General features: G+C 42.2%; 1 protein-coding gene across 14 annotated transcripts in view; it reads right to left on the bottom strand.

Moving 5' to 3' along the window:
• baz2ba (bromodomain adjacent to zinc finger domain, 2Ba) overlaps positions 1-27,915 on the bottom strand; it is a 68,409-nt gene that overhangs the window by 30,790 nt on the left and 9,704 nt on the right. For 12 of the 14 annotated variants that reach the window (XM_078246137.1, XM_078246198.1, XM_078246154.1 and 9 more), the window contains exons 1-2: positions 24,568-24,586; positions 24,135-24,175 (exon numbers count right to left, since the gene is read on the bottom strand). The exons of 1 other annotated variant lie outside the window; for it this stretch is intronic. In XM_078246137.1, the coding sequence (XP_078102263.1) occupies positions 24,135-24,175; positions 24,568-24,569 (43 nt within the window). In that variant the 5' untranslated portion in view covers positions 24,570-24,586. Of the gene's footprint in view, positions 1-24,134; positions 24,176-24,567; positions 24,587-27,915 lie in introns of those variants that run through there. One more of the 14 variants, XM_078246170.1, reaches the window with a different exon arrangement.

The raw sequence follows: 27,915 nt of genomic DNA, 5'->3' as shown, positions 1-27,915 counted from the left end.
AAACACATACACACAAATGCATATTGTCACACCTACACAACATGTTCTAGCAAGCGCGTGCACACACACACACACACACACACACACACACACACACACACACTCCTGTGTTTCACAGCCAGGATCACACACACACATCTCCTGACACTTTTCCTTTCACATCTCACTTCCCCTGAACAATATTTCTATTTAGCCATGCTCACTGGCTCCCAGCCTCCATTGATTCTATATACGGTAGGAAGGAGGATGACGTCTTTAAGGACTCTGATGCCGGACAACAAAGCCAGTTTTACATTTTGATGCAAGACAATGCCAGTGCTGAGAATGTGTTCTGCAACAAGACAGTCACTTTGCTGAGGTTGAAGTGGGATTTTTGGAAAGACAAAAACAAAATGTTTCACTTTTCTTCATCATTCTCTCAGACACACAGAGGCACACGTGTGCAAACAAGCTCTCTCACACACACACACACACACACACACACACACACACACACACACACACACACACACACACACCTGTGTTTCACAGCCAGGATCACTTAACATCTCATGAAAAAGAATGACATTTAAATATAAGAGCTCTTTGAGGCCTTTAAAGACAACATTGCTCCCTGAGTCCTTTCAGTTTCAACTAGAACTAAATGGAGAGGCTTTTAGATGATGGGTGCATTAACTAGCACAGCTTTCCATTATCAGTCTCACAGAGTCACCATGCCAGCCATTAACCAACCAACAACATAAACCCTCACAAGAAACATTGGCCATTTTGCATCCAAATATTTTCCTTGCATTATTCAACTTTAATCCCCTTTGCTTACAACTGAGAACACAACGTTGCTGTGCCCACACAGCCGCTAACTTGTGCAGCCAAGTAAATACAAAACAGTTTAAAAACACATGAATTTGCACACACACGCGCGTGAACGCAGACTTACACATTCCAACCCCCGCTGCAGACAGACACACAAAATCACCTCCCCTGTCTATCACATCAACCTGACTCCTTTTCTCTCTTCTCCTTTTCCATATCCCTCTGCCTGACACTAATCCAGGACTGAAAATCCCCTTCAAAAGCACAGTTTGCAGATTGTGTTTTACAGGCAGGCTTTGTTATTGTGTCATTACACATAAACAGTCTCTGCCTCCATCTCTCTTTCCTTTCCTCTCTCCTGCCACCCCTCCGCCACCCTCCCTCCCTCTCTCCTCTGCAGTGGGAGCAGAGCCACTGATTAAATCTCTGAGACAAAAGCTGCTATCCTCTGAATATCAAGTATCAGCCTTTCGCCAGGAGCAACACTGACAAGAGAGAGGGAGAGTGGGAGAGGGAGAGAGGGAGAGCGAGAGGCGCGGATGACAAGAAAACCTGCTGCAGTCCACGGGGAGGAGGCTGGTGTGCCATCGGACTTGGGCAGCCATGACTGCCGTTGCTGCAGTGAAAAGATGGTGGTTGTGTGATAATGAGCAAGGTCAAAGGTCCTACTAGTGGCCTCTCATGTGAGGTGACAGGATGTGGGTTAAAGAGACATATTATCAGCCTGAATGGCAAATAAATGAACATTACATATTAGTTACAAAATACATTTCTGGCTGAGTGAAGATGAAGTGTTTCATTGTAATCATAACAAAAAAACTGCTACCTCTCCACCACATTTTGCTGCATGAATGGCTGTCACACTCTGTGCTCCTTTGCTTCGGCTGTCACCCTTTAAATGCCAGGTTATGGTGAAAATAACGCGAAAAAAGGAAAGGAAGGAAAAGGAAGATTTGAAAAAAACAAAAGGTTCATACTGACAATTAATGTAAGTATCATTAAAAGTGTGAGAGAAGCTGTGGCCCTTCATAATTATCATAATACACATGAAAACAAAAGGCTTGTGTCTCAGAGGACGAGCAAGCTTATGTGGTGTCAGCTGGTAAGTGAAGCGGATCATTCCCTACCTTTTCACAGGGAAGGAAAAAAAACAGAGAATGAGAGAATGAGGGAGAGAAAGAGATAGAAAGATTGAGGGCGAAAAAGGATAAGCAAGACGATACTCTCTGATTTTGTTATGGATAAAAAGACAGAAGAATGAAAAGGAGTGTGGAAGATGAAGGACAGGCTGTAAACCATTCCTGTCGTTTCTCAATATCTGCACTTAATGTCTCGCCTTGTCAAAACGTGATGATGTGAACAGAATTGATTTCCCCCCTAACAAACAACAAAAAACCAATCCCTCCTTTGCAGAGGTGTAAAGCAGAGCTACCCTCCCCCTCATCTCCTCTCATCTCTCACACTCTCTCAAAGGGCCTCTTTCTGGGATGAGAGATGGAGAGAGAAAGGATGGGGGGGGGAGGGGGGGGGGGCAAGTCCATCTTCCTCCGACAACTACAAACTGATCACTTAGTGCAATTAAATCTAATAACAATAATAAGATTGAGCCTAGCAATGTACCACCAAATGCACAGCCACAACAATGATTGCAACAATAATGGAGCGCCAAGGTATTTAAGGATCCAATCCTGACTTAATTATGAGAAATTAAAATGGATTTAGCATCAGAATTAGCTTGATTTTATAGGTAATTAACGGCACACTACAGTGGCAGTATAAGAAGGCAAGCGTTATAATCTCCGTGAACGGCTAAATCAATTTGACTTGAACAACACCAACCAATCAACGCGGAGCGGTGCAACCAGAAACAGCAGGTCTCGCAGATGCAAGGAGAGGGAGAATTTATGCTAATGGCTGAACTATGATTTATAAGATGTGTTCCAGCGCCGGATTCAGAGTCACGTCCACAAATACAACACAGCGCCCAGCTGTCAACGCATGCAGCTAACAGTGGCTGGATGCAACGACCCTTCAGGAGATAGTGTAGCTATAAACAGCTCTGCGGTTTTACGATTGCATGTGGCCTTCATATAGGAGCCTTCACATGTCAGTATCATCTCAAAGGAGGGCAAAATTGTATAAAGGAGAGATAGAGTGCGTGCATTTGGTGGTGATGTAATGGCCTGTGCTGCTTGGTATGTGGCCTTACATCATGCATATGTTTTGTGGTGTTTATGTGTCTGTGTTGCGTGTATGTGGCGGTGCTTGGTTACGTATGCAGCGGTTTTACAAAAGACTGCCAATGCATGTGCCTATACAAGTGTGTGTGTGCTTATGCGTGTGTTTGTGTCACAGCCTCAAACTATTCAACCCCCTGTGTGTCTCACTCCTGCCCCTTTCTTTCTCGCCCCTTCAAAACACACACACGGACACACACACACACACCCACACACACACACACACACACACGTACACACAGTAACAGATGGCTGATACTAACTGAGATAATCCGCCAACAGAGTCATCAGCATGGATCAGTGGTAATCAGAGTGTGGACACAATGTCTCTTCTCCAGCCGTAATGGAAGGAGCGCCTGGCGCAAGAGAAGGGAAATGCATTATTCCCCATGATGCCCTGACCCCATTCAAAGACACACGGTGGCTCCCAGCTCTCTTTCTTTTTTCTCGTTGCCGCAGCCGACAAAGACTGTATCATCGCTGCTGCTTCCGCAACATTCGTCTTTTATTGTCATCTGCGACTATGTCAAACACAGACCTCTATTAAGTTGTGTCCTGTTCTGAGCAGCTAACAAGAGAAATGTCAACATAGCAAGTGTGTCATGATGAAGGCTGCTGGTGAAAAAGGGGATCGGAATCATGATTGGAATGAGTAATCCACCATTAGCACTTCTTGTTTAATCAGTGTATGGGAGTCATAGCTTTTTACACTTTGCTCCGAACAAACTATTTACTATTGACTTGTTTTTATATTACCACTTCCAGTAAATAATTAGGTTCCTTCTGAGAACTGATAATATGTCCTCAGTTCTTATAAATCACTTAGAACTAAAAGGCACTGCACAAACACACACACACACACACACACACACACACACACACACACACACACACACACACACACACACACACACACACACACACACACACACACAGACACACACACACACACACACACACACACACACACACACACAAAAAGGTACTTTCTGTTGCAGGTGTGTTTGTGAAAATGAGTGCATTGACACTGACTCTGAACCAGCAAGAACATCTTTTATTTCTGACCTTGTGTAGCTGTTCCTCACACTGCTTGAACTTCCCATGTTTGTGTTAGTATATGTTCGTGTGGGTGTGTGTTTTCTTCGACACGACATGTGCATATGGATGTGGATGTTTGTACTTTGCATGCTTGTTGGCAATGAACGCTAACTGAGCAAGATCATCTTGCTTACAGCAGAGTGCACGCACAAGCTTGCTTGACCCCTTTTCTCCTCCCTTCATCCCTCCCTGCTTGTGCGCGCACGCACACACACACACACACACACACACACACACACACACACACACACCGTCAGCCAGGAAATGACATAACCAGGCGTCTTGGCAAAAATTAAGTGACAACCTTTGTCCAGAGTCAAACGTCAACTCAGAGAACATTTAAAGAGACAGTATGAACTGTGTGGTATCATGCCACACCTTCTGTTTGCAGAATCTGAAAGGTCATAACAGAAACAGTGTTTTATTCTTGGGCTGTTGATTGATCATTTGGTCTATAATATGTCCACAATTTGTGAAAGCTGTCCATCACAATTTGGTAAAACCCAAGGTGGTGTTGTCCAATTGCTTATGTTGTGTAAACAACAGTCCAAACCCCAAAGATATTCAGTTTATTATCACATAAGACAGAAAAACAGCAAATCCTCACAATTGAGAGGCTGGAACCAGGGAATGTTTGGTACTTTTAATTGAAAATGACTAGGCTAATCGCTCAAGCTCTATTTAAGGGTGTTATATCACTGTAGCACTTCATGACACTTTGGCAAAAGGCCTGAGTCCTTAGGAAAAAGGCCTTAGTCTTACTCAATTTCAATTCATGAAATATAAAATGTATAATGAATTACTGAATAATGATATTAAATAGGATATTTGCAGAACTGCGTAAGTGCCTAGTAAACCGACTGTGAATTGAGCTAAGGCCTGAAAGGAGTACAAAGAGACAGCATGCCCCAGTGTGGCCTGTCTAGGTGACAACAACTAGAGTGACTCAGACCCCTCCCTCCGCTCTGCTCCTGCCCAGTGACAGATGGCAGAGCAGGGCATGTAGGGGATGGGCACCATCTCTCACCCCGCCTCAGCTAGCCTTGGCAGTGGTGCTGGCCACAGGTCTTATTACAGCCACACCACTGCCTGCCTGCCTGCCTGCCTGCCTGCCTCCATGTAACACTGGAGCTTACCACACTACAGCTGCTTACTGCCTGCCAGGGCAAAAAGCTAATGATATGGTCCTGTGTGTCGCAAATGGTAGAATGTGGCATTAGAACTGAAGAGTTTCCAGCTTCGGTATTCCCTAGGCCTAGTCGTAAAACACACACACATGCGTATCCTTGTCACCGTAAAAGGCTTTAGATAAAAAATAAAACAAAATGGCATGCTACACACATATTCTGTATATTTTTGAAATGACAAGAAACCAGCTCTTACCAAATAGCTTTATTTGCTTTTTCAAGCATACCGTAGATGCCAAAGGCTGGAATCAACACCCCTACTCACCATCCGTCTTTGCTGGGTTCCCAGTGGCAATAATGTGATTTTGGGACATGGTGATGACTCGGTGGAGAGGAATAGGATAGGCTTGTCACTTGTGTTTGATGTCAAACCTATGTGTGACAGAATAGTGTTACTCAGCTCAACCAGACATAGCGCTACTCCCATTTCCTGGCCATAAATAGAGGAGAATGAGCTGATAGTGAGTGTGTGTCTGTGTGCATGTGGTTGTTAAAGAGTATCTGTGTGTAGGCTATGTGCATGTGTGTGCACACAAGCACAACCATATGCACCTTTCTAAGTATCATAAAGTAAGCTCAATAAGAATATTCCCATTTCTTATGCTCATTCGCATCTGCATCCAGCCAGGGCTAATTATTCTCCCCATGGTAACCTAGCAGGGTCTTCACATCAAAAAACCAGAAGTGTATATCAGGCAATCATCCCTGATGAATCTGCCCTTCTCCCTCTGCTAGCCACTCACACTCATCTGCCAGTCTCACTGCTCATTGCGTTTCTTTTCAGTTCTGCAAACTGAACCAGATCTGCTCACTACTTGCTGCATGTGTCTACAAGAGTCCATAAAGACTTTGGAGCAGTTTGGAAGCACAAAATAACACCATCTTGATGCTTCAGAGAATAACACATACATTCCTACACATGTACGCACACTCACTCAGGCATTGGAGGCACGGTGAGTGGTAAGCCAATGCCTGTTAAGGTTAATTACCATTTAGATTACAGACTGTAGTATTTTACATTTGCTCATTTCCAATATTCACAACGGAGCTTCATTGTATGTAGCTCAATGCAAAAAGACAAACTGATGATTTGCAAAAAATTTAGCCTGAGGGCTTTAACATTGAGCTTAGATACAGTGCATACCTCACTTCACAAACTACATCCCACATATTAAATACAGCAACACAAATTCTCCAGTAAGACATTTGCAGACGTTTGCAAATTGCTGTAGTATTAAATCAAGTGAAAATGCATTTTTAATTATGCCATATTATTTACAGCGACATTGTCCAGATTAGTAGCACTACAATACTCTAAGTGCTGTAATACTAACACGGTACTTTTGTGTTTTGAGTCGAGAGAAAAAAAACATTTCCAGTAAGATTGATGCAGAACAGGCGAGCTGCAGCAAATTGATGCTTTAAAGCAACAATCACTTAATGTTTTTTAGCTGTAAATCTCCCTTACATTAAGTTGCTGTAACCAGAAATCCAAAATATCCAAAGGTATCAAAATAAAATGTTCATGTAATCAAAAAAGATTCACTACATTTAACTGAAAATGTTTTGCTTAGTGCTATGTATATGATTAATAACTTGATCGCTGTGTTTCTTTTGTATTGTAACATGTATTTTATCATAAGATTCCTGAAATTACTACAATGCCACAGCAAAAAATGTAGTTGTTTGTTACATGAATAAATATTTGAATCTTGAATATCTTACTTATTTAAATTGTGTGCCTGTGAGCTCATTTCAGGTATCAATCAATCAATTTCCTGCGTAAATCTAAATGAGACATTCCACATTCTGTGAACTGCACATATTTAAATAAATGCAGGAAATGCAAAAATACATAAACTGGGACAACAGGAAATAGCATCAGTTATCAGGGAGTATCAAGGAAAGAGGGTTGGGGGGAGAGAGAGAGAGAGAGAGAGAGAGAGAGAGAGATAGAATGAGCGCAGTACTCCAGATATGCATAATGCAAATGACATGCATGTCAAATGGCAAAACAAACTGACAGTGACAGAACAATGGAATAGCCAGAGACAGCGAGCCTTGCTTGAGCAATCGTTGGAGCCCCCTCTGTCCATTTCCATGGGAAGAAACCATTTAGAGTCTGTTCTGTTCAACTGAAACTTTACTTGCAGGAGATAACTGATATCACTGTGCAAATGTGACAGAATTCAGATAAGTGGTGTGATGGCAGAAATAGCTTATTCATGACTACCAGTTACAAGAGCCTGGTTTGATACTGTTCCTGACACACATAATGTGGTACTGGACAGAAAAGAATAAGTAGTACATGTACAGTCACAGAGCCTAATTTGTACAGCTCCCCTCAGCCACACAAAGATTCAGTAGCCATATTACTTGTTGGCCAAACTGTACAGAAAAAAGGTATCCGTAAAATGTTTACAGATTTATCCTCTGCAATGTGACATACTTTGTGATAATTCACTTTACAGTAATTCACTATTATGGCCACCTTACAGAACACAGTTAACCTAAAATCTCTCTCTGGGTGAAAAATGGTACCTATACATTTGTTTGTTTATACATGTATGACAAAAATGACCCAAAACAGCAGCTTCTCATATTACAAAAGACAATAAGCCGATCGAAAGAAATGTCTTCACATTTGTTTTGATAATCAATAAATCTTTTAAGTGAGCAAAATAACAAAACAATAATTAAGTAAACTGAATATCTGAGTGTTGAACTGTTAGTCAGACGAGGTCAAAAGACCTTGATTTCTAATAGTAAATCGTTGTAAAACAACTCCCTAATCCATGGTATTGCTATTCCTTTTTCGCATTAACTGAGCTCACAGCAAACCCTGTAATATAAAACTGTAAGTAGTTTGGGTTAAGTTAAGTTATATTTGCACTTTCCAGTAGTGTTAACACTTACAAAATGCTGAATTATGATTACTATACATTTTTTAAGGTGGCCAATTCATGCTCATTTTCAGGTTCATAATTGTATTTTGAGGTTGAGGCTTAATTTTCAAAAAACACCATATTTTTGTTGTACTGCAGCTGCAGCTCCTCTTTTCACCCTGTGTTCAGGTCTCTGTTTTAGCTACAGAGTGAGACCTCTCACTGCTGTAACATCTTTGTTGGCAGTCGCACATGCTCAGTAGCTAGATAAGGATTACATGATCTAGCTAGCTGTTTGTTTCTAAAACTTCAGTAGTACAAGGCAGGATTAGCCGGCAGACTTCTTCTAAACGAGGGCACACTTCCAACTTTGCGTGGAATACCTGCAGAACAGGGACATGTAAGTAGTTATTTTGTAGATTATGGTGAACTAGTGTGTTGTAGCAGTGTTTTGCCATTCAGAACGAGCTAGCAAGCTAGCGCCAGCATGCTACGGTTAGCCACCTCGTTTCGGCTAGTGACGTAAAAAGCCCTGCCAATTTTGAACAGCTCACCCGGAGACTGAAGGCAGAAAATTCAGTTTCTGAAAATTCAGAAACCCGTATCTCACTCAAAACAGCATGGATGTTGTTGTTTTTTCAAATTTGTATGCGTGTGGAAGCATCGGAGACACAAATTAACACCCCAAATTCCAGAACAAGTGTTTTTTTCATAATATGGGCACTTAAAGTTCCCTGGTTCCTGCAACTTGCTGTACAGTTGGCTCATTTATCAGTTAACATTGTTAAATGAAAAGGCTGCTCACTTCTTTGGCTGTGTTTATTATCTCTTCTGTAACCCCCCAACTTCACACCTTTCTCCCACCTAGTCGCTCCTCTTTCACTCTGCTTTTGATCATTTCTTGTTTTGGTTGAAATCAACATTAAAAACACCTGAACGTAATGGGTTCATTAAAGGACCCCGGCATTCCGTTCAACAAAAGCAGACGCGTGCTAAATGGCAACTGAAGGTAAACATTAGTCACTCACTCACTTAACATGAGGCAGTAAACAGAGAACATGTTAGGTGTTTACAATTGCACACAATTCACAGTGTTCCAATATTGAAATCAGATGAATGTCTTCAATGCTATTGGGTAGTTTCAAAACACCAATCTGGCAACATAAGCTCTGATGAGAGAAAAATCCACTTGCATTAAACTCAATATGTCAGTCACTTGTATTCCTCTGTTCAAAAGGGTGCTTTGCTTAATACTGAACATGTGAAATGACTGGCTGGAAGAGAATAGTGTTGTATTGACAGAGAAGGAGGCAAAGCAGCGGGCAGTCAGCCACTCTGTTCTGCTTCACCGCAACATGGGAGGGAGGCCAGCATGGACACACACACACACACACACACACACACACACACACACACACACACACAGATGTAAAAACATACACATATGCATGTACACACTTGCACAAATACACACACACACACACACACACACACACACACACACACACACACACAGATACTCTTCCTCTTGCTCTCTCTCTCACATACACACACACACACACACACACACACACACACACACACACACACAGAGACACACACACACACACACACACACAGTGCAGCAGGTGAGGTGCCAGCACATCACAGCGCTGCCATTTTTCAGTGTCTTGCTCAGGGAGAAGCGCTCTGACATTTTATGAAGCACTCTGCAGAAATCAGCAGCTTGTAATGGCGGCTGGACTGTCACTCCTTTCCACTCTTCACACTCCCTCTATCTCCCTTCCTCACACTGCTTTTAAGATATTATCTCCCTTGATTAGCATAATCTAATCAATTTTACAAAATTGGCTTTTAATTACAAAGAACAATCTCTTCTTCTGACTCTGTGTTTTAAAAGCTTTAAATGTCCTCAGTATTAAAAAGACTGAGGCAAGAAGTAAAACACCAAAGGTTACAAAATGCTACCCATCACACTCAAGTGAGAGAAATGACTAAGATTGATGGCTGAAGGGTATAGACGGCAGAAAAATCAGGAAGAAATACAGATCCTTGGGTTCATCTTTAAATTGCAGGTTTTTCTGACAGAATGTTTTCTAGTCGTGACTGCCCCTACACTTTATGTGTGATGGTAAAGTCATCTTTATTTATAGTAAACCTTGGAATTATGGCTGATGATATTTCTGTACGTGCTTACTGGAAAGGCCTTATGATTAGAAATCCAGCTGTTAAATATGTCCTCTGCATAAAAACAAGGATCTATCGCCATGATTAACTCTCTGGCATGTTGACAAGCTCTCTGTTGAGAAATGATTAACAGCGAGTGACTCTACAAACCTCTGCTAGCACATTACCACAATGTTTAGATTAGCCAGCCCCTCATTGAAGCCATTACGGCTGTTGCTAAGCTAACAGTCGTCTTCGGAAGCTGGACAGCAGGCAGCCTGTGGCCAGACAATTAACAACGATGACAAAGCTTGGCAACCATGCTCTAAACTTTCCCCAAAGTTTAACTCAGGGCCAGTACATTTTAGAGTAACCCAGAATGGTATGCCCACAGGAAAAAAAATGTGATTCAACTTGAAATATGTGGGAAGTGTCGAGGCCAAATCTCTCAGTGTAGGCTACGCTATAAACCTCAAACTAAGCCGATTTCATTAATGTGACATTAGCATTTGTAATGAGAAAAGGGGAACAACCCCTTGGGACATTTGTGTACTACATTACAAAAATTAAAAAACAACACATACACATGCATGTCCACGCGCACGCACACACACACACACACACACACACACACACACACACACACACACACACACACACACACACACACACAGACACACACACACACACACGTTAACACATACATGTACAAATATACAACAACAGACCCAAACTAAGCCGCAATATCAGACACTCATTTACATCCATATTACACAAGAATCACAGCATGCAGCCAAAGCACATAAGAGAGAAAATGTATTTGCTTAGGTTTTATAATGAAATATCACAGCTTAGTCTCTGTAAACTAACTGTGACAGTTAGTAAATCTGTCCAACCTTTACTGATGAACTGAGCAGATAATTCCAGACAAATAAAGCCAGGCTTTCATTCCCACTCTACCGCTCTAGACAGAAAGTAGAGGAGGAAGACAGTGTCAAGGGCAAATCTTCAACGATTCCATCACTAAATTTGAAACTTGCCAGTACGCTCCCCGACTCGGAACTCATTTGACAACACTCTTTTTCGACAAAACAATTGCATACATTAACTTGTTCTGCCCCTCTTCAGACGCCACAGCAGTCCTGGCAAGCATCTACATGTTGATTTGTTGGGTAAGTGACTGTAAGATTTTCATGAAGTCAATATTGAGCTGCACATTTCTAAATTGACCAAAATGGCCTTACAGCCTGACCATTGCCCCTTTGTGATTAACTGTTGTTTGTGTGAGTTAGTGAAGTCACGACCTACGGACCCAAAGATAAAGCTGAAAGCTTAGATTTGAACTAACAGTGAGATAACACCCAATAGTAGTATTTATGGAAGAATGTGCCACTTTTATGTTTCTGTGTAGGTTACCTCCATGATGTGTTAAGATAATACATTTGCTACAATTACAGTATATTTTCTGATGTCTTTCAATACTATTTTATGTGTGATTTCATGATTAATTAGGACAGAAGATGTCTTTATTAATTGATTTGGATATTGAAATGTATTTCAATCAATGAATATTGCATTGTGGAAGTATTAAAGAAAGTGTGGATCAGACAACACATAAATGGTTTAGGGTTGATATATTAGGGAATGCAAACATATATGGCTACAATAATATTTGAATATCTTATCTTACGCTTTCTGTTTCTGTAGAAGATCCATGAAGACACATTTTCATATTTCAATATATTCAATATAAAGCATGGAGCAGTGATTTGGAAAAAAAAAAACATGGGAGTACTGACACTTGTTAGAGACAGGAGTATTGACTAAAAAGACTCCAAGAAAATTGTGCATTATAACCACATGTCAGGTGAGAGACGTGCATTGAGTGACGGTAACGATGATATAAACAGAGATCTAAAGCCATGCAAATAAGACCGAGCAGCAAGGAGTCACTTCCTCAGTTTATAAAATGTATAAAACCCTTTATAAAAGATCCAGGCCTGCATACCATATAATAACAGGCAACTAGCTGCTTATATGCCTTTGGGTTTGGTTTGTATCCAAAAGATTTCTCCACTCGAATGTCCTTGCTATGCACTGAGATGCTTACTGACAGCGACACAAAGCCTTGTAATGATGTTTGCTGCCCCCAATAATGAAAGTGGTCTATAATCACAGGATAAAAGCTGCCTTGTCTGGATTTACAAGCCTACAAAACTAACAACATATAACTTTTTTGGAGGGGGTGACATGCAACAAAGGTCCCCGGTCAGAATTAAACCAGACATGTTGTGGATACTTGGTATGTATTTTGGACCATGAGGGCATCAGGATACCCCAAAAGCAACATATTTTCCCCCATAAGCCTGTAACTGCGTTAATAAAAATCTGTTGCTAAAAGATGAGTGTTTTTTGTTTTTATGACAATGAAAAAACGAAATCTGTTGCAATTGTTGCATAACTTGCCAAAATGCTCACAGCTGGCGGCGAGCATGTAACGAGTGCAAATCCACGTTTACTTGTTTCCAAATGTCTAGGTAATAAATTAAAGCAACATGCCAATTCAGCATGCACCAGGAACAATAAACAGGCCACTATTAATCAGTTTAACTATGAGCTCCACTGATCCATGCACTTGTTAAAAGTAGCTTTTTGTACTTCAATAGTGCCAGAAAAGTAGGTATGGATGTGTGTTGAATTGTGTCTTTTTGTGCCGTATGAACAAAACTAACTGTAAAATTTGAAGTGCTACAAAACTTAACCGTATGACAACAATACATGATAACTGTGTCTGTAAAGAGTCTCCAAGAAGGCTGAAAATGACATCAATTCAAAGAAATTCAAAAACCAGGGCTGTACAACATGGTGGTCACCACAGTTTGCCTCGAGGCATGCATAATGTTACTTTCACCCAGTTTGTTCCTCTTTCTCTCTTTCTTGCTGCTCTGTTATTGTGACATCTGATTCAAAATAGTTCTGAAAAAAACTACTCCCAAAAGATTCAGTGAATGATGTCCGCTAAGTGAAAATGTCATTGTCCAATCCTTGTGTTCTTGTTTCTGTGCCCCTGTCTACCTTTTCATCATTGTCAAATGACAAAATAAGGGCAGGGTATATCTGGCAACACATACAGAATATTACAACTGCTTGGATTTTTTTTTTCCCTAAATATTTTACATGGATGAGAAAATCTTTTTATTCTTTTGCCCTTACATGCAGAATAAAAAAGATGATAAATGAGCGTCATAGTGGGAAACAGCTTTACTCTACCAATTTGCCAGTATCACCTTCCTGCCTTCTATCCAGGTCACTTTTTCTCCCCCCTGGGGGCAAACGAGAAGACCCTTTTACAAGTCCAGCCGTGCCTTTAAAAGAGTTTTGTCACACCAGTGATGCGGTGCTTCGAAATGCTGTGCAGAATATCCACAAAATAGAGCTCCTTTTTTTTCCTGTGACATGGCCCTATTTCCTGTGTCACCACACTTCCTGTGTGATTTTATATAAAAAAGTCAAAATATTTGAGCCCCTATTGTTGACTGTGTGAAGCCCAGGTTTGACATTACTGCACTGCAATCACACTCCCACAGGTGGATGTACACACGTGACCATTAATACACACACATACACAGACACACACACACACACACACATCGACACACAGAGTGTCAGACTGAGGGTCACCCTTGTGTCACACCATCTTTTAATGCAAAACTATATCCACTGGCCCATCCTCTGAATCCTAACACTTCCTTATAGTTGAACCAATCACAGAGTCGCCTTTTGTTACCTGATATTATTTAAGATGGAGCTAAGGAGGAAAGAAACGAATAGCTTTGGCTCTACGTGAATGTATGCTTGTGTTTTGTGTGTGTATCTGCGCCTATGTCACGATGAGCAGATTCCTTGTGTGGTGAGGCTGAAACCGAAGCTGCCCGGGCCTGTTGTTGATAGCTGTGTCTCACCCACTCACTGCCCCAGAGGGAGTCAGGACCAAGACCACTGCTCAGGGTCTGTCTGTTCACACACATGAAACACGGGCTTGGATTACACAGGGCTCAAATGTGACTCATCCCAAGGAGGGGGTGGAGGAAGGCCCTCTCTGTTGTTTTGCACAAATGCACACGCATACGCACATGCACACACACACACACACACACACACACACACACACACACACACACACACACACACACACACTGCCAGCAATCATAGCTACATCACAGGCTCAGAGAGAGGACCTTGTGGTTCCACACACCTGCCAAAAACAGATGTTAGGAATAAATCAGAGAGAAGCTCTGAGTAAAGAGAAGCTCCACACTGCCGTAACTCCACTAACTCACTACACAGTACACTAACTGGAAAGCAAACAGCTGCACATGACAACACACACCAGTGATGAAAGTAACAATAGCCTGCATGCACCTGACATGCATACAGAGAGAGGCTACATTGTGGTGGGAGAGGGAGTATTTTCCAGTTTTCCTCTCACGGGCTCCACTTGTATTTTTGAGCTGTGTTCTGTTACTGTGTAACTAGCTCCCATCCTTTGGAGCTGTGGGTTTCTAAGTGCAATTGTTCTGGAAGAAGCTGAAATCCTCCAACGACAGACAAACAAGTCACAACAAGGCTGAAAGCAGTGTGGGCGGTTTGGAGAGGAAGCTCTTTTTTTCCGCTGCTGACTAGGTGAATTTCATGATTTCTAAATTTAAATTTAGCACCACTGGGTTTCAAAGATTCAGCACACTCACAAAGCCTTCCCTTTGAGTAGTTGGATTGCACCGAAGAAAAGCAGTTATTACATGGGGCTGTGACCTCTAAAAGCATAATTCAAACGCCAACACAACATCACCCTACATCCTGTCAGCCCACTGACACACTTCCAGAAACCATGTGTACTACTGTAACTACTACTAGCGTATCTTTTGGCTATGCTTAGCCTTTAGGGTAACAGGCTGTGTGTGTGTGTGTGTGTGTGTGTGTGTGTGTGTGTGTGTGTGTGTGTGTGTGTGTGTGTGTGTGTGTGTGTGTGTGTGTGTGTGTGTGTGTGTGTGTCATAAACAGACACCCTTCACGCTTTGTTGACCAGAAACCGGATCAAACGTGAGTAAACCAGCAGCGCACTGACATTATCTCTTCTTTGCTGTCCTGGAATGCCAGCCTACTGTGAAACTCCGAATATGTGACGTCCTGTCACACCACATAATGTTTCTATGTGTGAATATGTGTGCGTGTGCAAACTCAGGAAAGGAGTGAGTGTGGGTGTTTTGCTTAGTCTTTCCACATTAAAGGCACATGCCAAGTGTGAATGTACTGTATGTATAGGTCTTAATACTTGATAACATCTTAAAATAGAAAAAGACCATGAGGCTCACAATGACTATGAAACTATTTTGTCCGAGAAGTCCAGATCCAAAGAACAAATCAAAAAAGCGACAAACAAATAGCTTTGAACATGACAAATGTGTTGAGAAACAGCATTGGTTTTTTTTCAATTATTATCTTTGATCTAAGAACGATGCTCCCATCCAGGCATACAATCTCTAGCCAAAACAAAGCCCAACTCTGGCCCTTGATGTCGATGAGTCTAACATCCATGACTCAACAGGTCAGGCAGCCCATCCAGGCTGAGCATTAGGGGTTAAGGGGATGAAACCAAGTGTGAAATGTGAGACGACAAGCCAACATGGTTTCTCAGGCAACAAATAGAAAGGCGACAAACATATCTCTGTGACTGTGAGGAACGTGAGGTATGTTAGGAAGAAAGACTGTCTCGTCATCAATGATTTATATGAGAGCAAGATGAAGAAGGAACTAAAGTGGCTTTCTGAACTGTCTGAGTTTAGACACGTTAATCAGTAATAGCCTGTTATACTTCAGACGGGAGGAGTGTGAGCGCATTGGTGTGTGTGCGTCTCTGGAAAGTACAACACCACTTGGACTTGAGCTGGTTGAGGCAAGAGAAAGCTCCAGACCAAGAGATAATCCATCTGGACTGTTTCCTTACAAAACATATGGAAAAATGCAGAAGCTTTTTTTTCCGCCCACAATAGCTATTAATATCTTGCACAGAACATTTGCTCCTGTCCCACTAAGGACTGGAATTCCTGCTGAAACACAGTCATCTAGGAGGATTAGATAAAGGCGGTCAGGCATTTTCATGCACTCACCATATGTATTCTGTGCGAGCAAGAATGAGCATATAGTCACATAAACATATTGACTGATGGGTATGCACTTAATATGTTCTTCTGTCTGTCTCTCTCTCTCTCTCTCTCTCTCTCTTCCTCCCTCTCTCCCTTCCTCTCTCTCTCTCTCTCTCTCTCTCTCTCTCTCTCTCTTTTTCTCTCTCTCTCACACACACACACACACACACACACACACACACACACACACAGAGTTAGGTAAATTGAAGTGACATAATCTGAAACCTCAGACACGACATGACTTAGTCCGCTCAGGTCATTTAAACAAAGATAGCCTTTCTTTGCCGCTTTGAAAATAATTTACTCTAATATCAAAACGGACCCCTAAATAATCACACCAACTACCTGACAGGAATTGTTCACAGCAGCGCCAAAAAACGTTGTTAAAATGACAACGCTGTAAATAGTTTTAATTATAGCCGACACAGATAACAGCCTGTGGAAACATCAACCTTTTCCTCGAGCCCTCTGCAAGATCCAAACATACAGTATTCACTGGAAAACACAGTTTGTTGTATGTGTGTATGAGGGTGAATGTCTTTGTGTGTGTCTGTGTGTGTGTGTGTGTGTGTGTGTGTGTGTGTGTGTGTGTGTGTGTGTGTGCGTGCGTATGTGCGTGCGTGCGTGCATGCGTATGTGAATACAATATTCATTTTGCTGCAGGAGGACAATCTATGCATAACAATGAGAGGCGCTAATGAAATCAGCCATCAACCTGCGATACATACATATTAAAGCAGGACCTCAGAGTGTCATTCGCTTAGTGCATCATTTGTTCCCACTCGTTTTTTTCTCTCTGCCACCTGACCTTTAGAGTATGTACCCCCCCTCACTTCTCCACTCTAAAAATAGGACGTGTACCTGCAGTACTGTGGCATTATGCATAACATGCATGTGTGTGTATGCAGCATTACGCGGATATGACAATACATTTCAGAAATTAACACGGGATTGATTTGTGCACTGAGAGCAAGAAACAAAAAATGATCTTTTAGGATTTAAATATAGACAACTTAAGTTTGATTAAAGTTTCGGGGGTCTAAAACCACCTTTGAACAGATGACGATCAGAATCACAAATGTTTCCGAGCTATACCTTCAGTATAATGTCATATCATCCCAGCTGCCGAGGAGAGACGCTCCTCCCTTCCCTCTAAGCATGCTTCACAGCTCTGGTCTCTCTGTCTCTCCCCCCTCTCTCCATAACCCCCACCCCCACGCTGGCAGGGAAATGGATCCCTCCACCTGACAGTGGCCATTTTGAGCCTTCTCTCCTCTCCTCTCTACTCCAGCTTCCTGGTAAACAATGGGAGAGGGATAATTGATCAAACAGCCAGGGAACCCTCTGAGCAGGGGAAGGTCACCGCCCGCCAGCTCACTAAGGAGGAGAGAGTGTGTGTGGGGGGGGGGGGGGAATGTATGTGTGTCAACGTGTGTATGTGCATTTGTCGTTGTGTACATGCATGTGTGTGACCAAATGTGCAAAGCAAAAAAAAACGGAGAGACGGACAGAAATTGGAGTGTGTGTGTGTGTGTGTGTGTGTGTGTGTGTGTGTGTGGGGGGTCTCTCTCTCTGACGCTCTTGAGCTGCCATTTTTCTTCCCTGACAAAGACTCCATCTGCCACAGAGCCATTTGCTGCCTCCCGAGTCGGCAGAGCATTCCGCACGCCGTGTTCACCTTGATGTCACCTCTACACAGCTCACGCCTTGCTGACGCTGTACACACACATACACACACACACACACACACACTCAAACACACAACACATTCCTTTCCTCTTGTATACGCACGTATGTGCTCAATGTCTCGCACTCACAAACACACTTTTCAGTTTCTGTCATAAATACTATCTTTGCACTCTCTCTCACACACACACACACACACACGCACGCACACACACACACACGCACACACACACACACACACACACACACACACACACACATACACACATATTGAGTGTGCATCTGTCTAAGCAGCGGCCCTCCCTCTCCTCTGCATGGCTGATATCACTGTGCAACCATCGGCGCTGTGCATTGTGGGAGTGTCTGTTGGGGCAGAGAGACGCGACAGGGGCTGAGGGATTCACACGCCTCTGAAAGACAGCCAGAGGGAGAGAGAAGGAGAGAGGCAGGAGGGGAGGGAGGCAGGGAAAGAGAGAGAGATACGGAGGGGGCCGGTAACTGGAAATGAGAGATGGCATTTTAAAGAGGAAGCTGAATTTCACCTGCAATTACCGTAGCTCCGGGGCACACAGCTCGGTTAAGAGACATTTCATTCCAAAGCCACCACGTATAGCTGCCGCACTGAGCCCTGAGAGGCACATAAAGAAGGAGGGAGAGAGAAAATAGAGCGGTGGCAAACTCTCCTCTGCCCAAGATGGCCCTCAGCAGATGCAGTGATGAAAGGGAGAAGGCAGCCAGGGATGTAACTGGTAAATGGTATAAAAACCCAGTAGAAAAAGCTGGAGAGGAAAGAAGAGGAAAAGAAAAGAAAACAAGGACAGATAAAGAGACAGAGGAAAAGAAGAAAAAGGGTATCTCATTCAGTAGGCCCCAATTCGGCCATCTGCACACCAGACCAGACAGCTGAACTGGGCCTCAGAGAGCACACAAACACACACAAACACATGCACACGCACACACACTGAACAAAGAGCAAATACAATCAAATAAACGCAGATTATAACACACTTTCACAGTTAAGTACAGAGAAAGCTGGGTGTGTTTAATGATTAATATTATTCTTGGTATTCATTCTTGTCTTTCAATGAAACCTTGCTCTCTCTATTTCTGTCTCTCTCTCTCTCTCTCTCTCTCTCTCTCTCTCTCTCTCTTTTAGAACTCCAAATGGAGGTGTGATGGTTTCCCCGAGGCTCAATGTCCTGGCTAGTTTCACCAGGCACACTGTTGTGTTTCATAGGAGAAGTGTGACTGCACAAATACAGTAATGAGCCCTCACTGGGAGCTGCGGGCCTCCTGGCACTGCTAATGGCTCCTCTGGACTACAGCTGTATCCAGGTTACAACCTGGCCTGGCTGACAGGAGGGACAAACGATTCCCAGCCACAGGCACACATTGTAGTCAAAAAAACAGTTCCATAGTGAACTATGTGTTTGGTGTGTGGGTGTTTGAAGTAGGGAAGGAGGAAAAAAGATCTGGGTAGCGGGTTAGGGGGGCAGGAAGCTGTGTATGTCAAGAGACAAGGGGGCCATGATAGAAACAGAGACCAAGGAATAAGGACAGTTGAAGAGATGTGGTTTGGCCATAAACGCAGCAGATAGACCCAATAAACCCTGGAGGCTCTCATAGGGCAACAGCTGGCATCGGATGAGAGTGGTGTGTGTGTGTGTGTGTGTGTGTGTGTGTGTGTGTGTGTGTGTGTGTGTGTGTGTGTGTGTGTGTGTGTGTGTGAAAGAGAGAATGAAAGTGAGTGTGTGTGGTCTAATAGTCATATTAACAAATTTGGTTCTACTTTTTTTTTATGTAAGCAACTGTATATATTCAGTTAACATAATAGCAAAACCACCAAGGACAATAAACATAAAAATTTTGCATACAAGCCGGTTTTAACCTTCAAACCCGATAAACCATGTGACGGATTCATTCTTGCAAACTTATATTGGCACCGATCGAGAACTTCATTTTAGCCATATGTTTCTTAAGATGGCAAAAATGTCATGCTGAAGTACGTGAAAATTAGAGCTGCAAAGATTAATTGATTAGTTGTCAACTATTAATAACTATTTTAATAATTGACGATTTGAGTCATTTTTTACAAAAAGAAGTCAAAATTATTTTATTCCAGCTTCTTAAATGTGAATATTTTCTTGTTTCTTTAGTCATCTATGACAGTAAACTACATATCTTTGAGTTGTAAACAAAACAAGACATTTGAGGTCGTCATCTTGGACTTTGGAAAGGACTGATTGTCTTTTTTCACCATTTTATTGACCAAACAACTTATCATTTATTTGAGAAAATAATGGACAGATTAATCGACAATGAATAATTGTTAGTTGCAGCATTAGTGCAAATGCTCTAAAATAACAGCCAATCAAGACATCAACAATTTGATGAATAGCCCAGCAGCAATAAAACAAATATAAGGTTGGTAGTAAGTGCAAGATAGCAAAAGCATGACCATCTATTGTTTTCAAACCTAACAGCATATTAGGCATTAGGGCTGAGTCCAAGGAGCTCAAATTGCAATCCCGTTTGTGTGGGGCTAAAAGGTTTGTGATGTATGGGGCTTGAAGGTCCATGGCTAATATTTCATAAATTACTGGCATGCAATTATGTAACATTATGACACCCAAAACTCAAAGCATTGTGTGTCCAACATCTCCCCTCTACTACAACAAACACATTAACACACACAGAGTCCCACTCCCATTGTTGCCCTCTCTGGGAAAGCTCACAGCTTGGGTTCTTTAGCTCCTGTTTTGTCTGGCTCTCCATTCAAAATGGCCCCCTCATGACCACGCAGGCAGCCCCCAAGTGGACTGAGGCTCCACCGGGTGCAAGCAGTGATTCATGGCACAAGGGTCTGTAAAAGAGCAGCCTCGCCCCACGCAGCAGCCCTTCATGGGGACAAGGAGAGCAGAGGCTGTTGGCAGTGGGGGTGAATAAAAAGTCTGGCTAGAGGACTGAACCCTGTTGAGACCACGCGGACCAAGGGAGGCAGAAGGGGAACGGTCAGTGTTTTCTTCAGTGTGTGTGTGTGTGTGTGTGTGTGTGTGTGTGTGTGTGTGTGTGTGTGTGTGTGTGTGTGTGTGTGTGTAGAGAGTGAGAAAGCGGGAGTGAAAGAGACAGAGAGACATGAATGGGTAAGCCCAAATTAATGCTGTGAGTGTTTCTGTTGAATCTACACTGCTCCCTGTCCCGAGGACAATCTCACAGCAGCTTTTTAACAATCTTAGCTCCAAGGCAAGTGCAAAGTACTAAATGTTTAGGCGTTATCTCTAACACTTACCCAATCTAACAGAGCACTAGTTTAAAGGGCACTGGGAAAAAAGACACTGGGAGAAACAAAGAGGGCTCATGAATAAGCTGAAAAATGATAGTAGTTGCTAGGATTGATGAAACCCTATTCAGGTCTTGTGACAGGCAGTGAGACACACAAATTCTTTCCCCTCAGGCTAGAAGGCGTAATTTCCCCTTCCACTGTCACAAGAGCCATGTAAAAAATTACCTGTAGCTCAATGACTGCCTCAAAGTAATTACCTATCTATCTATCTATCTATCTATCTATCTATCTATCTATCTATCTATCTACAGTATCTATATATCTGTCTGTCTGTCTGTCTGTCTGTCTTTTTGTCTGTCTATACTTGCAGATCAAGACACAGAATAGAAACACTGGCATGCTGCTCCGTTGTAACACACGGTGGGATGCGGATGGAAATGCTGGCCCCACAGGACACACACGTACACACTTACACACGTACACATGTACACACACACACACACACACACACACACACACACACACACATTAAGAGCAGACTGCTGTGGGGCTGACGCAAGACTATCTCTGTCTCACGTGTCTCTCCCCTACGGCCGCCCGCTGCTCCTGACCTTCGAGATGTTTTTCTCTCTCCTTCTCCCTCTCCCTTTATTCCTCTCTATTTCACACTCACATAACACACACACACACACCCTCCCTCCCTCACTCACTCACTCTCACACGCATGCATGCACGCGCGCGCGCACACACACACACACACACACACACACACACACACACACATAAACATACACACACTCCTCAGTATTTTGTCATTAAAAGGCATTGCATTTCAAGCTTGGATCAAGCAGATGGGGCTGTGTAAGCATTGCTGCTCCTTCATGCAGCACCTTGGCTTAAGTACAGATAGTCCACATGCATTACAGCACTCTCCCTAAATGCATGCACACAAACACATATGTGAACACACACAACCTTCCTGGAACCAGAGAATCTGCACGGTTGTGGATGGCTGCTTCATGTGGGTACTGTGTAGCTCAGTTGTGTAATGCCTAGCTGATGTAGTTGAATACCTAAAGACATGCTCTACAAAACAGGAACACTAAACAGCAGACTAAGGTATCATCTCGTAGCAGAGAAAGCGCCCTGGTTAGACATTATTACCCTAATATATTTATTAGTCCTTTCTGACCAATGGTTCATGTCTTCTAGTGGCAAAACACTGACAAATATACTCACATAAAGTTCAATGGGTTCATAATACACACACACACACACACACACACACACACACACACACGTGAATGTAACATAATTATATCCATGCCATTAGACAAGTTTCTCTGTCTTTCTTTCATTTTCTTTCTCAACATTTGCATATTCCTTTGGGTGTTTGAGTTGAGCAGTTCTTTCCTTTTTCCTTCTCTTGTCTTCCAAGCAACAAATGTCAGCTAATTACACCATAGCTGTTTGGATGAGCTCCATCTTTCCCTGTGCTCTTCTGTGCTTGTTCTCTATGGGGCTGCAGAAAAAGTCAGGCAGCCAAGAGACACCAGTTAGGAACAGCCAGCGGTGGGGGTTGATCCACACACACACACACACACACACACACACACACACACACACACACTAGAAATTGATTCCCCAAGAGAGAGGACTCATCAATACTTATCACAAATGATACAACCAGCACACACCCAACCTGCGGGGGATATAATATATCATTCACAGCCAGAGAAGAAGCAGTAACGGTTCAATAGAATCAGGTCTGCTAACACATACTAGGCTAAAGAGCCAGTCACGGGCAAAACAAGTGTTTCCCGGAGCTCCGCATTCAGTAAAAATTTTTTATAAAAGATCCCATTCGATCTGGTGACACTTGCAGGCACAAGGCCATCAAGTCAGGCAGCAGAGAAAAGTGCAAGTCATTGTCTGTGTGTGGAACAACAAACTGCCACCTTGGTGTGTGTGTGTGTGTGTGTGTGAAGTGAAGCCTTAGGACGCAGCCGCGCCCCTGAGTACTGCTAGCTCTCACACAGAGACGGTGAGAAAACAGAGAGAATAAGAAAGAAAGAAAGAAAGAAAGAAAGAAAGAAAGGAAGGACGGAGAGAGGAGGATATTAAAGTAAAGCTGTGCATCGCAATACACATTTACAACTAAACACCATCCTAACCTAGAAGCACTGTAGGGCACAGTTAACAGCCATTTACATTCAGCGTTGGCTCTGAACAGATAGCAAAGTCAAAGGATGTTTATTAGGCGCGTACATTTCAGACAAATATTCTGATTAGAATGGGAGAAATCTAATGAATTGCTTGATTCACTGAATGAACCCCGAATTTGTAATGTAATCATAACAACTGCTTTTCAAGGGGCTCTTGTTAAATTTAATTGGTAGGAGAAAAAAAGCATCCTCTGAATGAATGAAAATCAAATTAGGCCTGAAACTGGAAGAGTCTGCAAGTTTGTTCTGGCTTGGCATAAAAAAAAAACTGTAAAAGCAGAAGTGTGTGACAAAGGGGCACACAGGGGGACAGAGGAGACGTAAACACTGTTTAGTAAATGTTGTACTCACTGTTAGTTGTCTTTAGCTCTTTGACATAACTGCTGTAACACCTGGAGAAAAAGCAAAAACAAAAGATCACAGTGGTTCAGGTTAAAAATACAAGCTGATGTTTTTCCAGCATGCTTTCATTTATATGATAATAAAATGCTTAGATTATATGCAGTATTGTGATAATGCTGAAGGTTTTTCCTTAGAGAGCCTGAAGGGGATGAAGCCCATAAAACTACCTGGATATCAATGTTACAGGCACACAGCTTCGAATTTGCGGTTTTCAGACACATCAAACAAAAAGTACAGTGATGTCTGAAACACAGCTGTGGCAGCACACACACACACGCACGTACACACACACACACACACACACACATACACGCACACACACATACATACACACACACACACACACACACACACACACACATACAGAAAGATATTCACGCACATAAAAAGTCTCTTTCTCCCTGAGCCCTTTCTTGCAAAACCTGTTTGTTAGAAATGGATCTAGACACTGGAGCTTTGAGCGTGAGGATATTTTTCCCAAACACAAGACCGTTCTTGCAGAGAACCAAGCCTTACTAACGTTCTCACGCCCATCTCTCACTCATTGTCTCTAAGGCCCTCCTGTGCTCTTGCAGCCTGAGCCTAATCTGAGCAGCTCACCATAACAGACGCCACCCAGCTATGTATGTTTTACTACAGCAACCAAACACACACAGATTTTACAACTTTCATGTATGCTAATATACACCTATTCTTGAATATGAATGATATATGACTCAGACTGATGCGAAACTCTGAAGACGTTTTCTGCTACAATGTCAGTTATAACTTGTGTCAGCATGGTTGGATGGTACCGAAAACAGTACAAACTCCTCATACACATGCACCCGGACATAGGGAAGTAGGCTCTGATGGACATTTCCAGACACACAAACACACCAACACACAAACAGTGTTTCAGCATGTGTGGGTAGCTATCTAACGAGGTTTTGTTGACAGTAAACACATCCATCTGGTCACATTCAACAGAATCGAGTCTGGTGGACACTTCATCAGCACGGATGTGGTCAACTATCACAGTTATGTATTTCTACTTTTTAATTCAATGACCAAATCTTGCACATAGTTTGAAATGTTATTTTAACTGCTCAGTTTGAATGAGGGTAAAATACACAGTTCCCACACCTTCTTAAACATCAAATTCAAGGACTTTCCAGGCACAATTCACCCAAATTTAAGGACCAAACACGGCGTAGTTTGAGACACGGATTAAGGTTAATTACTGTTACTGTTAATTACTGTTGTTCTATTCTTGCACAAAATCTATAAATGCAAGAGCTTTCAATGACCCATGCCAATTTATCTTTTTTCAAAAACATTCAAAGCCTTGATTCTTTCTGCTCAAATTCACAAACTTTTAAGGATTTTAAGGACCCGTGGGAACCATGAAAAAAAGAAAATGGGTATATTGCAGTTCATGAGCCCAAGTGATTTGTCTATCTAGATGCCCTCCAGTCATGTCAAAGTGGCACATAATGCATCGCACATCTGTCATTACAGCTGAATTCATCCCTGAACAAAAGAAGTCACCTACACTGGTGGTGTTGATAACAACCGCACTGATCGAACTGCAATGGTTCCCATCATTATCTACACTCTTAAGGCCTCTTTACAGTCGCCGTTCCCGACCTGTCATGCGACAATGTGACGTCAAAATGACGTAGATCTCGCTGGCGAGCCAGGATTTAAAGTGCGCGGCCAGAGGTCGTGTACCACTCTATTTTTTTCAGCGGCACACGACAAAGTGGAAATAGGAAGCATGGACGAGTTCGAGGGCAAGCGGATGCCAGGACTCTCAGAGTGACTGCAAGTCTCTCCTGTAAACGTACTGGGTTAAGATGAGTTCTTTTATGGCGAATGAAAGGCTCGATCCAACAAAGTAGGTCATGGAATCGAAACACTGATGTCAATGCTGCTGGCAGTTCTGCCATTGTTTACCTTTTTTCTTCTTCTTCTAGTCCGTAGAAATTGCAAAGTCGGTAGCCTTTCCTCATTAGCGCCACCTCTGTTCGGGAGAAGACTGCAACTAGTGTCTACCACCACGCACGAGTATAAATAGTTACGGCGCTCCCATGATGTCACACTGTCGTGCGAGTCTACTGAACGCTTTATACAGACAGACTGACAAACACACACACACACACACACACACACACACACACATACACACGCACACACACATGCACAGACTACAAACACACACACAAATACTTTGATAACTCATTGCGGTGATAATGATAACAGAGAGCCAGGTAGGCTGAATTCATCTTCAGCTTTTTCATAAAAGCCTATTAGTGGATGATTAAAGGATCTCTGCTCATAGGGCTTCAGCACAGAAAATGATTTGCCAGCCACGAGGCAGGTGAATTACAATGGATAAGAAAGCCAGTGCTGTCTGCCATCATTTGCCTGACTGAGAATCAGGCTGTTAGTCTATTAACCTCATTTTACTGTAAGATCTTACCAGTTTTACATCAATGGCAGATAGATAAAATATCACAAAACACACATTTTCTCTTCCTAAGACTTAATGCCTTCTTCAACTCCAATGTCCTTATAAATTGTGTCAGTATGATGATATTAGAAGCTGCAGCTAACAATTATTTTCATTATCAACGAATCCCGAAATTATTTTTTTTCAATGAATCATTTGGCATATACAATGTCAAAAAGTAGTAAAGCCTTTTTAAATCTTTAAAAAGCCCGAGATGACATCATCAAATTGCTCGCTTTGTCCGAACAACAATTGTTAACCCTAAGATAATTAGTTTTCTACCACATAAGACAGAAAGAAAATCCGCACAACTGAGAAGCTGGAACAAGGGAACGTTATTGCTTGAAGAATTACGGTGAATGTAATAATTAATCGATTATCACAATAGATGCAGATTATTTGATCTACCAATTTATTTATCAACTAAATGTTTCAGCTTTATGATATATGAAAACTTAAAAAAAAAAAGCATGTTTACCATCGAATTACAGAATAACATGAACGATTTAATAATTACTTGGATATTACCATTTTATCACGCAAGCAATTATTTTATGAGAGACAGCACATGTGATCACGTAAGCTATTTGCATAGCCTTTAATGAACAAAGTGATACAAAAAAACTTCTGCCCTAAGTTATGTAAGTGAACTACTTTTTGAGTAGCAATCAAATGTCACTTTTATTATAATCATCCTTACTTTGTAATTTCTATCTAATTCACTTGAAAGGCAAAAAAACGGACAAGCAGGAACTCTGTAAGTTATAATTACCTGCATTTACACTCCAGGCATGCTTGCACATGGACAGTGTACAACAGAACTGTTATGACATCTCTCTGAATTGTCTTGTTTGGTTTCCCTAATCTACCCCCCTTGCCTCAGCCACACAGATGTTGACTTTACTTTAGGATTCATACAGCGGCTCTCAGGCATCTGCACAGGGTTAAATACAAGGGTCGGACTTTTGTACCAGCCACAGAAAGAGAGAAAGACAAAAACACGAAAAGTAAAGAAACAAACAAACAAACAAAAATAAAGGAGGAAAGAAAGAAAAAGAAAGAAATGTCACCATCTTTCATGTGAGCCTCCTTTACAAAGAAACTCTGGTATTTGAGCATGGGAAAACAAGTGTACTCTGAACATACACATATTGAGATTGGCCTAAAATCCCTTGCTTTTTAATATTTGATGCCTTTTTAGAAGAGCGACAGTGGTGAGGTGTTTGTCTCCGTTAT

The sequence above is a fragment of the Sander vitreus genome, chromosome 1 (assembly GCF_031162955.1).
Source record: "Sander vitreus isolate 19-12246 chromosome 1, sanVit1, whole genome shotgun sequence".
Taxonomy (NCBI): domain Eukaryota; kingdom Metazoa; phylum Chordata; class Actinopteri; order Perciformes; family Percidae; genus Sander; species Sander vitreus.
This window is presented reverse-complemented; position numbering and strand designations above follow the sequence as displayed.